The sequence below is a fragment of the Balaenoptera acutorostrata genome, chromosome 6 (genome assembly GCF_949987535.1).
Source record: "Balaenoptera acutorostrata chromosome 6, mBalAcu1.1, whole genome shotgun sequence".
NCBI lineage: Eukaryota > Metazoa > Chordata > Mammalia > Artiodactyla > Balaenopteridae > Balaenoptera > Balaenoptera acutorostrata.
The window spans coordinates 75,811,537-75,824,942 of record NC_080069.1 but is presented as its reverse complement, the minus strand read 5'-3'; the positions used below and the strand labels follow the sequence as shown (position 1 = coordinate 75,824,942).

At 37.3% G+C, this 13,406-nt stretch overlaps 1 protein-coding gene across 5 annotated transcripts in view; it reads right to left on the bottom strand.

Annotated features, from left to right (window-relative positions):
* The window catches only part of MAMDC2 (MAM domain containing 2), a 166,276-nt gene that overhangs the window by 19,719 nt on the left and 133,151 nt on the right, over window positions 1-13,406 (bottom strand). For all 5 annotated transcript variants that reach the window (XM_057547942.1, XM_057547941.1, XM_057547943.1 and 2 more), the window contains 2 exons: window positions 12,940-13,033; window positions 11,100-11,252 (listed from right to left, as the gene is read on the bottom strand). In XM_057547942.1, the coding sequence (XP_057403925.1) occupies window positions 11,100-11,252; window positions 12,940-13,033 (247 nt within the window). The remainder of the gene's footprint in view (window positions 1-11,099; window positions 11,253-12,939; window positions 13,034-13,406) is intronic.

Genomic DNA, 13,406 nt, shown 5'->3' with positions numbered 1-13,406 from the left:
GCGTTGTGGTCAGAAAAGATGCTTGATATGATTTCAATTTTCTTAAATTTACCAAGGCTTGATTTGTGACCGAAGATGTGATCTATCCTGGAGAATGTTGCATGTGCACTTGAGAAGAAAGTGTAATCTGCTGTTTTTGGATGGAATGTCCTATAAATATCAATGATCTCTATCTGGTCTTCTGTGTCATTTAAAGCTTGTGTTTCCTTATTATTTTTCTGTCTGGATGATCTGTCCCTTGGTGTAAGTGAGGTGTTAAATTTCCTCACTATTATTGTGTTACTGTCAATTTCCTCTTTTATAGCTGTTAGCATTTGCCTTATGTATTGAGGTGCTCCTATGTTGAGTGCATATATATTTATAAATTGTTATATCTTTATTCTTGGATTGATCCCTTGATCATTATGTAGTATCCTTCCTTGTCTCTGGTAACAGTTTTTATTTTAAAGTCTATTTTATCTGATACGAGTATTGCTACTCCAGCTTTCTTTTGATTTCCATTTGCATGGAATATTTTTTCCATCCCCTCACTTTCAGGCTGTATGTGTCCCTAGGTCTGAAGTGGGTCTCCTGTAGACAGCATATATATGGGTCTCGTTTTTGTATCCATTCAGCAAGCCTGTGTCTTTTGGTTGGAGCATTTAATCCATTCACATTTAAGGTAATTATCGATATGTATTTTCCTATTACCATTTTCTTAATTGCTATGTTTCTTTTTGTAGGTCCTTTTTTTCTCTTGTGTTTCCTACTTAGAGAAGTTCAGTTAGCATTTTTTGTAGAGCTGGTTTGGTGGTGCTGAATTCTCTTAGCTTTTGCTTGTCTGTAAAGCTTTTGATTTCTCCCTTGAATCTGAATGAGATCCTTGCCAGGTAGAGTAATCTTGGTTGTAGGTTCTTCCCTTTCATCACTTTAAATATATCATGCCACTCCCTTCTGGCTTGTAGAGTTTCTGCTGAGAAATCAGCTGTTAACCTTATGGGAGTTCCCTTGTATGTTATTTGTCATTTTTCCCTTGTTGCTTTCAATAATTTTTCTTTGCCTTTAATTTTTGCCAATTTGCTTACTATGTGTCTTGGAGTGTTTCTCCTTGGGTTTATACTGCCTGGGCCTCTCTGTGCTTCCTGGACTTGGTGGCTATTTCCTTTCCTTGTTAGGGAAATTTTCGACTATAATCTCTTCAAATATTTTCTCGGGTCCTTTCTCTCTCTCTCCTCCTTCTGGGACCCCTATAATGTGAATGTTGTTGCATTTAATGTTGTCCCAGAGGTCTCTTAGGCTGTCTTCATTTCTTTTCATTCTTTTTTCTTTATTCTGTTCTGCAGCAGTGAATTCCACCATTCTGTCTTCCAGGTCACTTATCCGTTCTTCTGCCTCAGTTATTCTGCTATTGATTCCTTCTTGTGTATTTTTCATTTCAGTTATTGTACTGTTCATCTCTGTTTTTTTGTTCTTTAATTCTTCTAGGTCTTCATTAAACATTTCTTGCATCTTCTTGATCTTGCCTCCATTCTTTTTCCGAGGTCCTGGATCATCTTCACTATCATTATTCTGAATTCTTTTTCTGGAAGATTGCCTATCTCCACTTCATTTAGTTGTTTTTCTGGGGTTTTATCTTCTTCCTTCATCTCGTGCATAGTCCTCTGCCTTTTCATTTTGTCTATTTTTCTGTGAATGTGGTTTTTGTTCCACAGGCTGCAGAACTGTAGTTTTTTCTTGCTTCTGCTGTCTGCCCTCTGGTGGATGAGGCTATCTAAGAGGCTTGTGCAAGCTTCCTGATGGGAGGAACTGGTGGTGGGTAGAGCTGGCTGTTGCTCTGGTGGGCAGAGCTCAGTAAAACTTTATTCCGCTTGTCTGCTGATGGGTGGGGCTGGGTTCCCTTCCTGTTGGTTGTTTGGCCTGAGGCAACCCAGCACTGGAGCCTACCCGGCTCTTTGGTGGGGCTAATGATGGACTCTTGGAGGGCTCATGCCAAGGTGTACTTCCCAGAACTTCTGCTGCCAGTGTCCTTGTCCCCGTGGTGAGCCACAGCCACCCCCTGCCTCTGCAGGAGACCCTCCAACACTAGCAGATAGGTCTGGTTCAGTCTCCTATGGGGTTGCAGCTCTTTCCCCTGGGTCCCAATGTGCACACTACTTTGTGTGTGCCCTCCAAGAGTGGAGTCTCTGTTTCTCTCAGTCCTGCCGAAGTCCCGCAGTCAAATCCCTCTAGCCTTCAAACTCTGATTCTCTAGGAATTCCTCCTCCTGTTGCCAGTCCCCCAGGTTGGGAAGCCTGATGTGGGGCTCAGAACCTTTACTCCAGTGGGTGGACTTCTGTGGTATAAGTATTCTCCAGTTTGTGAATCACCCCACCAGTGGTTATGGGATTTGATTTCATTGTGATTGTGCCCCTGCTACCATCTCATTGCTGCTTCTCCTTTGTCTTTGGATGTGGGGTATCTTTTTTGGTGAGTTCCAGTGTCTTCCTGACGATGATTGTTCAGCAGTTGGTTGTGATTCCGGTGCTCTCGCAAGAGGGAGTCTCTCATCCGCCAGGATGGAAGTTCTTCTGGATTCTGCTGTGTACCTTCTACTCTCTCCTCTTCAGAAATAGAACAGCCAGTAGTCCTCCCTCCAAGGAAATGGCGAGCTAAGTCGTGACTATACAACAAAGTCTTTTTTACTCCATTGGAATTGCTGTTTAAAATTTCATTTTGAGGTTTTACATTTCCTTACTGGTCTCAACAATAGAGGATAGATTGAAAAGATAAGGCAAAACATTTAAAGTTATCCACATTTAGCAAAACAATACCCTTCCTCTCCTCTGCCTTCCCAAGACTAAGACTACCCCAAATTCTTTTTTTCCTTTTTTTAAAATTGAGATACAATTGTCAATAAACATTATATTAGTTTCAGGTGTACAACATAATGATTCGATATTTGTATATATTTAAAAATGATCACCCCAGCAAGTCTAGTTAACATCCATCACCACACACAGTTACAAACTGCGTATGTGTGTTTTGTGATGAGGACTTTTAAGACCTATCCTCTTAACAACTTTCAAACATGCAATACAGCGTTACTAACTATAGTCACCATACTGTACATTACATATCCATGACTTTATTTTATAGCTGGAAGTTGATACCTTTTGACCACTTCACCCATTTCACCCACCCCCCACACCCCACCTCTGGCAAACATCAATCTATCTATATATCTATGAATTTGGCGTTTTGTTTTGTTTTTAGATTCCACATATAAGTGAGCACATATGGCATTTGTCTCTCTTTCTCTAACCTATTTCACTTCGCAAAATGCAACCAACGTCCACCCATATTGTCGCAAATGGCAAGAGTTCATTCTTTTTTATGCTGAACAGCATTCCAGTGCCATATCTATATATCTATATACTATATAGATATATATTCACACATACATACATACATACAGAAAACTGTCATTACTTGACCTGCTTGGCAAGTTTCATTCTCACACCTTGTCTTTATTTAACCTGACTGAGGTAAACCTTATTCTGTATGAACAGCCTTATCTCACGGGCATTTGCCAAGAACAATCAAACAATTGTTTAACATTGCAATTGCCTAAGGTGCTATTAACAATGGAAGCTAACAAAAGGCTGACAAAAAGTTTTTCAAGAAAAAATTAGGGAATGGTATGTCTGTGGGGGGCTTTGCAAAACTCCAAAATATTCTTGTCAATCTAGAAAACGATGCACATGTGCAGAGATATGCACATACCCAGGAGAGAACTGAGAAGGTCCTAAGCTGGCTGACTTTGAGTCTCTGAACAAGAAAAAAGTGAAGGCTAGCAGAGATGTAAACTGTCTACTTGAGCATTGAAACCATGCCCCAATACAAACATAGAGAACCTTTGCAAGGGCTGGGAGATGTATTGGTTCAAGTCATTTAAGAAAAATCTCTCTTCAATCGTTAGTTGATGGTTAAGCTGAGCATATTTTTCAGTGGCCACACACAACAAAGAATACAGACTCTATATAATTAGTTCAGGAAAGTCACTAAACAAACAAGTAGCAGGAACAACAGCAATAACAACAACGATAACAAAATGTTGGGAGGAGGGGAAGCTGTCACATTGCAGTATTAAAAATAACCAGTTTTCAACAAAAATTATGAGACACACAAAGAAACAGGAAACTGTGGCTCATACACAAGATAAAAAGCTGTCAATAGAAACTGTCTCTAAGGAAGCCTATAATTGAACTTACTAGACAAAGCCTTTAAGTCAGCTATTATACATATGTGCAAGAAATTAAAAGAAACTGTGTCTGAAGAATTAAAAGAAAGTATGAGAGTGATGTCTCACCAAATAGAGAGTATCATTAAAAAGAGAATTTACAAAAAACCAACTAGGAATTATGGATTTGAAAAGCACAATAACTGAAATGAAAAATTCACAAGAAAGGCTGAACAACAGATTGGAATTAGCAGATGAAAGAAGCAGTAAACTCGAAGACAGGTAAACTGAGATTATCCAATCTGAGGAATGAAGGAAAAGGAATGAAGAAAAATGAACAGAGCTTCAGAGGTTGGTGGGACAGCATCAAGTGTATTACCAAATGCACAATGGGAGTCTCAGAAGGAAGGAAAGAGAGGAAGGGGCAAAAAGGACATTTTAAAAATATAACGCCTAAAAATATTCCAAACCTGATGAAAAATGTTAATCTACACACCCAAGAAGGTCAAACAACTCTAAGTGGATAAACTCAAGGAGACATACACCTAGAAAAATCACAGTTAACTGCTGAAAGACAAAGACAAAGAAAACTTTGAAAGCAAGAGAAAAGTGACTCAAGTAACTCATTATGTACAAGGGATCCTCAATAAGATTAATATGTGACTCCTCCTCAGAAAACATAAGAGACCAGAAAGCAGTGAGATGACATAATTCAAAAGTGCTGAAAGAAAACCAAGAATTCTATATCAAGAAAAACTATCCTTTAAAAGCAAAGGAGAATTTAAGACATTCCCAGACAAACAAATACTGAATTCATCACTAGCTACTAAAGGGAATCCTTCAAGCTGAAATGAAAGGACACTAGACAATAACTCAATCCACATGAAGAAAGAAAGGGCACTGATAAAGGTAACTATATAGGTATATATAAAAGATAGAATAAATGCATTTTTGTTTCTTTTTTTAAAATATCTGATTTAAAAGATAACTGCATAAAGCAATAACTTAAAAATCATGTCTATGGGCTTATAATGTAAAAGATATCATGTACATGACAATCATGACAAGGAAGGAGGTGGTTTTGTATACCATGAAAAAATTAAGTCAATATTAAATATAAACTAGATTGTCTTAAGATGTTAATGTTAATCTTTAGGGCAATACTAAGAAAATAACTTTTAAAATATATAGTAAAACAAACAATAAGGAGATTAAAATGTTATCTTAGAAAATATCTATTAAACACAAAAGAAGGCAGTAATAGAGGAATAAAGGAACAAAAAAAACTGTAATACATACAATACAGAAAACAAATAGAAAAAAGGCAGACATAAATTCTACCTTATTAGTAATCACATTAAATGTAAATGGACTAAACACTCTAATCAAAAAGTAGAGATGGGTAAAATGGATTTCAAAAGATTCAATTATATGCTACCTCCAAGAGACACACATTAGATTCAAAGACACAAATAAGTTGAAAGTAAAAGGCTGGAAAAAGATATGTCACTCACACAGTACCCAAAATAGAAATGGAGTGGCTATAGTAATATTTGACAAAACAGACATTAAACAATGAGATACCACCTCATATCCATTAAGATGGGTATAATCAAAACGAGAAACCAACAAGTATGATAAGGATATGGAGAAATTGAAACCTTCACACACTGCTTGTGGAAATGTAAAATTGTGCAGTCACTTTGCAAAATAGTCTGGCAATTCCTCAGTGTTTAAATATAAAGTTACCATATGATCCAATACAACCAAAAGAAATGAAAACTTATATTCACACAAAATCCTGCATGCAAATACCATAGCATCATTATTCATAATAGCCAAAAAGTAGAAATAAACAAAATGTTCATCAACTAAATAATGGATAAACAAAATGTGGTATTTCCATGCATTGGAATATAATCACAATAAAACCAAATGAAGTGCTGATTCATGGTACTAGGATGAACCTTGAAAACATGCTAAGTGAAAGAAGCCAATAAAAAACTACATGTTGTATAATTGCATTTATATTAAAGATCCAGAATAGGCAAATACATAGGGACAGAAAGTAGATTAGTAATTATCTAGGGATGGGGGTGGCAAGAGTTGGGGAGGGAATGGGAGTGAGTGCTAATGTATACAAGGTTGCTTTCTGAGGTGATAATAATGTTCTGGAATTAGATAGTGGTGATGGTTGCACAACCTTGTGAATATGCTAAGCACCACAGAATTGTATACTTTAAAAGAGTGAATTGTATAGTGTGTGTATTCTATCTTAATAAAGCTAATATTTAAAAAAATGGAAATTTTGTAACTGAAAAATAGAATTACTAAAATTAAGTAATCAATCATTGAATTTAACAGCATACTGGACACAGCAAAAAAGACTTGCAAACTAAAAAAAAATAGGTCAATAGAAAATATCCAAACTGAAGAATGGAGAACAAAAAGAAAGAAAATCTTTGTAAAAGAGCATAAAGGATATATAATACATGGTGAGATCTTTTAATGTACATGTAATTGGAATCTCAGGAAGAGAGGAGATAGAGTAGGGCAGAAGCAATATTTGACAAGATAAAGGTCAAGAATTTTTGAAAACTCAACCTAAAGATTAAGGAAGTTTAATGAACCCCAAACAGAATAACTACAAAGAAGACTACACACATGCAAATCATTTTAAAATGCTGGAAACAAAACATGAGGAGAAAATATTAAAAGCATCCAGAGAATAAAAGTACACTTTCAAAGGAACAACTAACTATATGACTGAAAACTGACTCAATAGAAATGATGGAAGCCAGAAGACAACTGAATGACATCTTTAAAGGTCTGATTAAAAAAATGATTGTCAACTTAGAATTCTATTCTCAGCAAAAACATCCTTCAAATGTAAAGGAAAAATAAAGACATTCTCAGACAAACAAAAACTGAGAGAATTCATCAGCAGTGGACTTACACACACACACACACACACACACACACACACACACACAAAACCCCAAACCAAAACCAAAACAAAACAAAACACTAGATGCAGAAGAAAATACTTCTGGCAGAAGAGAAATATTTCCTAAAAAAAAAAAAAAAATTCAAGAGAGAAACATGGAAATGCAGGAAGGAATGAATACTAATGGAATGGAGAAATATGTGAATAAATATAGAAGAAACCAAACCAGTCATATCTTCTGGGGTTTAAAAAATACAATTTCTATATGCCTAATACCATAGGTTCAAAATATATACAAGCAAGAATTTATAGAACTGAAAGGAGAAATAAATTAACAATCATAATAGGAAACTAATACACCTCTCAACTGAACAGATAAAAATCAGGAAAAATATAGAAAATAGGAAGAGGATTACAAGCTTGATTCAGTCAACATTTACAGACCACTTCATACAACAACAAAATATACATTATTTTCTAACACATAAAGAACATTTACCTAAATTGACCCTTTTTTGGGCATTTCAACAAATTGCAAAGGATTGCAATCATTAAGGGTATGTTCTCTGAGCATGGTCGGATTATCTAGAAACAAATTAAAAACAGTAACTAGAAAATTCCCAAATATTTAGAAATTGAGCAATACACTTATAAATAACCTATGCATAAAAGAAAAAAGCAAAATGGAAATGAGAAAATATTTTGAACTGAATGAGAGGGAAAAAACAACTTATTAAAACATGTGGGTTACAGCTAAAACTGCATTTAGAGGGAAATTTGCAGTACTTTTCTATGTACATGTTATACTTCAGTAAGTATTTTACTTTGAAAAAATGAATAGCAATGTACTTTTCTAGCAGTATCTAGGAGATCCCTGGATGGGTATTTAGGGGTCCTGGATTACAATCCAAGTTCTAAACTAATACTGAGTAGTTGTCAAAGTAAGGCTAAAGGAAAAGCATCTCCGTGCAGGAAGAGAGTGCAAAACTGGGTGTCATGATCGTCTGGTTCCAGTCCTAGACCCCCCTTTAATTAGCTATGTCAGTTTGTTGAATCAAATAACCTCAGTTAGGAGGTAAAACCTGGGAGCATCTGAGCTAAACTTGGTTGCAGATACTTATCTAGGTATCACAATAATTTCGTAAAACTTGATTTTGAGTACCTTTAGATGATGCACATACATCAGCAAACCACAGTCCCCACCACACTCTGTTACATAACAGCTCTCCTGCTAAAGACATGGTTTCGTAACACATGACTGCATCTGAATTTGCAACCTCCGGGCCATGTGTTTTCTAAGGTCCTTTCTGGTTTTAATGTTCTTTGTTTCCATGACTTGCACTCAAAAATATGTCCAAAATCTGGACATACTTCTACTAAATATTATTCATTGTTTATCTGAAATTCAAATTTAACTGAGTGTCACATACTTTTACTTGCTAAATTTAGCACTTCTACCATCAATGCAAGTGACTTTACAAGATTCCACAACAATAACCCGTTCAGGAGGGACCATTTTGAAGGTTGATATAATCTATGGTAGATTGTTTGCAAAAATAGCCATAATTATTCCTTCCCTATATCCAGCAGCTCCTCCCATCAAGAGGTAGAGTCCATTTCCTCACTCTTTGAATCTGACCTAGCAGAACAAGTTATCCCAGTTGAGGCCCCCCCTAAACTAGCCAGCTCCTCACTAACCTGGCAGATGGCTTCAGATGCATGAATGAGCCCAACCAAGAACTGAACTGCCCAGCTCAGCCCAGATCAAATTGCCACCTTGCAGAATAGTGAGTGAAATAAGTGGTTATTATCTTAAGCCACTAAGTTTTGGGGTGTTTGCTATACACTAAAAGCTACCTGATATAGAACCAATTCTAATCCTAATAAAGGAGTTAGATGTGATAATCCTTTTTCTTATAATGTTTTTGAAACCTGGCCTCTGATTTATGAAGCTGATACTCTTTCATATTGTACAACATTCAGCAAAAGTCATTCATTCATGGTATTGGCCTGTTTCTTTTCAAGCTGATCTGAATATAAATGCCCAAGACCTCACCTTACGTATCACCTGAGCTGAAGGCGGAATCAAGAGAACTGTGTTTGAGTCCTGGCTCTCGTCCCCAATTTGCCTCTGTCTACCCTCATCTTTATGAGGGAGCCGCTAGAGAAGGGTTTCAAGCCTTTTTCTGAGATGGAACTGCTTCTCATTTGAACACTGACTTCCCTGCTCAGTGTTCAGGTCTCACACACTCTTAGAGCTCTCTTAGAATCTTCTACTCAGTGCTGGAACCTGGTCGAACCAAGGCTGAATCTCTTCAACAGCATCCCTAACTGATGCAACACTGTCCCAGACTCTCTGAAGCAATAGGAAGGAAAGAGAGGTCAGTGGGAGGACCAAGCTGCACATCTTCTTCTTAGTCAGGCAAAGGTGCATTTAGGATCCGAGGCCAAATGGATACTCACTGGGAAGGTGGCTGGAACCAAAGGCTCTCGAAAGGACCCAAGTCAAAACTGCCAGGAGGAACGTAAGCAGAAAATCTGTGTGAGTTGTACCTCTGTAGTGCAAGCGCTACGGAAGAGGGGGTAGCCATAGGAGATTAGCCAGAGAGTACAGTGCCAAAAATGGTAAGATGCAGGATTTAGATACCTTCTCCAAAGAGCCAGTATTTAGATATCTGTCATAACAGAAGGTATTCAATACCCAAGAAAGAATTTGAAATAGCACCAAACATTTTAAAAGTTATTTTCTTTTAATCCCTCCTCCACTCACCCTGGCTAAATAATCATGAAGATGAGGGGCAGAGGAGGAAGTTAAACACAGTTAAAGCACAGAGAGTCTTCCCTTTTATCATCTCCAAACTATGAATCAGGCCCATGCTGAGGGAGAAAGATGATTTGATTGAATGAGAAACTGAAGTTTTAATTTGAATTGCACTTTTTAACATACCTGAATGTGTGACGGCTCCTATACCTCAACCATACTGAGAAGCTATGGAATCTGCCATGGGGTGGGGAAGGGAGAATTCTCTAGGGTATGTTTGAAGAGAGTGTTGGAAAGAAAAACCAAAGCTGTTCCTGATTGCACCCTACCAAATTAAGCCAATTCAATAAATAGGTTGTGCTATAGGTTGCTCTGTGGTGTTATTCCCTAGACTTATCTTGAGGTAGACCATAAGAAACAGCACTATGCAACTCTCTGTAAGGACCCTTCAGGAAATATCTCTATAATCTTAGTACCAGGGATAGTTATTTTTTTCTGGACCAAATGATGTGCTGTTATCCAACTGGTATACCAAGTAAAATTGAGAGGGTCAGTGAGAAAGGTCTATTCTTTAGGGAGTATTTTTATCACTGACATTGTTTACAATTGTTGACACATGGTGATAATAAGAAGTAGATCAACTTTTAGCCGACTTTATTGCAGTTTATACATTTTCTACAGAAAATGCACCTCCTTATTGCCTCCACCCATTGATGGACTGCTTCATCTGTTTCTATCCTAAGAACACTGTAAATCATGTTTTACAGATGAGTTTTCCATCTTTTTCAGTTTCTAGAAAGTGAGGACTCAAATTGATATATCTCCTCCCCTGTCTGTCAGCATATTTCTATACTAGGTCTCAGTCCTGGGCTTAAGTTTAGATCATCATATACTTTTTTTTCATTTTTTGTCCATCTCTCTTTTATTTTTAAACCTACCTCTAATTAAATTATCTTTGTGTGCATATCTTTGCAAGCTCTTTAAATCCTTTTTGCAGCAAGCTATATAAGCAATGTAATAAACAGAAAGAATGATTTTAAATGCACATACTGAACTACCTACCCCACATGTATAGCATCCCACGTGCAGTTCATTCTAGACACATCATTTTTCCCATTTCAAAATGCAGTAAATGACCCCTAGAATGCTATTTCTGGTTTCCTTAGGAAACAGCACCATGTGGCATAACTCACCTACCCCAGTAGTGTGATCTCCCTTTGGTCCTGTGTAGGAGGTAGGAGTTTCTCCCCTCCTCCTGTGCCAGCTGCTCCGGTTCCTTCTCTCCTGAGTAAATGCACATTCATCTTGTTCGAAAGTACACTCTCCAGGTGGAGTTGGAAGCTTCTCTGCAAGGAAACAGCAGGTGTTGCGATTGCTGAGGCTCTTTCAATGAATACGTATTCCAAGGCTCACTGGAAGCACGTGCTGCACATATGGGTGTCGTCTGGCCACACATCCCACATGAAGAGGCAGCCCCCTCACCAGAAGCCCACCTAAGCCACACTGGTGCCTCCAGCTAGAGGCTGGACTCCACCCTAGGTTCTGCCAGAGAGGCAGAGAACAATCAGAAATCTAGATCCACAAGTATGGGAATACTTTGAGAAAGACACTTTCTCTGACTTGTGAATTTATTTGTGTGAATGAGCTTATAAAGCTCTGAAAATTGGAGGTATGTTGCTTTTATGGAAACATAAAAATAATAAAACGGCATGCAGGAGCTTTCTTCAGAAATCCAGAATGAGTAAAGGGAATCCTCAGAGCAACTCTATAGCTGCTTTGGAGGAGGGGGAGAATGTGAAAGAATTAAATGTGATTTTGGAGACATAGCTTAATATGCGTGGAGCAGGTTACTGAATTTTTCTGTGCCTCAGCATTCTTATTTGTAATGTGGGAATATTAATGGTATCCACCTCAGGGGGTTGTGAGGATTAAATAAGATGATGTATGTAAAATATTTAGAACATGAAGTTCTCAATAAATATTAGCTAAATATATATTAGAACTTGGTGTTTTGCTACCTGGAGGCTTATTTTCCATTTCCAAAAACAAATGTTTATGTCTTTGGGTGCTATCTTCAATAACTGTAATAATGATTATTATTAGAGTGGTGTCACCTCCTAACTTCCTGGGGACTTCTTTGGTTGCACCTCCCTACATCTAGATTCTCTAATAAACAGCCTATCTTTTCCATCTCTTGCATGATAATTATTTTACTTCATTTTATTTTATATACACTACAAGCTAATGAAGCCTCATTCCCTTTTCTACGTCTTGAGTGTAGAGATTTTTATCTTGTTTTATGTTGTTCTTGCAGTGCCACACAAATCGACTAGAAACAAATTATCTTTTAATTAAATAAACATGGAGATTATTCTCTGGTGCCAAATTGATGCCACAATTTGCCTGTTTGTTAAAGAAATGGATACCCTGAGACCTAGGATGCAGTGGTAATTAGTAGATAGAAACCAATAATTTGGGTTGAGGTATGCACAATTTTCTCATTAGACATAATGTCCAACACACAGCCACAATATTTGTCACTATCATCAATGCTTGCTCCATTGTTCCACTGTCATTTAATTCACTTGGAAAATATTTACTTATTATCATTTAGAAATGATATGTTTAGCCTAGTCTATGTATAATAACAATTTCATCAATATTTCTTGAAAATCTGCATGCATATGAGGCAACAACAATAATAATAACAAAAGGAATTATAATAGAAGGTATTTGTTTTTAAAGCACTGTTTTGTGCCAGGTCCTACACTAGGGAATTTATGTGTATTATCCCCACTTTTCAGGTAGGTATTACCACCTCTCTTATAGATGAAGATACAGAGGTCAAGTCATATGTACAAAGTCACACATTGCATTCAAGGCATCATTTCTAAATGAGAGAGGCACTTCTGGCAAGAAAAGCAAAGGACAGACTAGCACAGATTAAATGTACGTGGTATGTTCTTAGAGAAACAGGACATGCCATGAATCGGCCAGGGAGACAAAAGAAAGCTGAAATGACCGCCCTCTTACCTGGAGACCAGCAGCTTCCCAATTCTATTGTAATGTCATCCAGGGCTACAAGTCCACAGTCCCAAAAACTTTTGCACAGGCTCATGAAAACCACCTGCAATTCAGAAAAGTAAAACTGTGAGTTCTGTCAACTGAAAATTGGAAACTCTTACGACCTGGGATGTACTTGACACAACAGATGTGCAGAAGCAAACTACAGGCACCTCTTCATTGTCTGTGAACCACAGATCACAGTGGCATGAGTAATGGTTAACCATTTATATATGACCCTGGGACTACTTCTCTTATTTTTTTCAACAGAATCAAGCTCACAATGATATGTTGTGTACACTAATGCTGAACTTAGTTTGCATTCTTTAAAACACTGGGAGAGAAAAGCAAGAAGTTAACTAGGTGGCAGAGGAAAACCAGTCAACTTTTAAATATTTTCCCCAGATAATCCACAAAGTGCATACAGGTGGATGGCA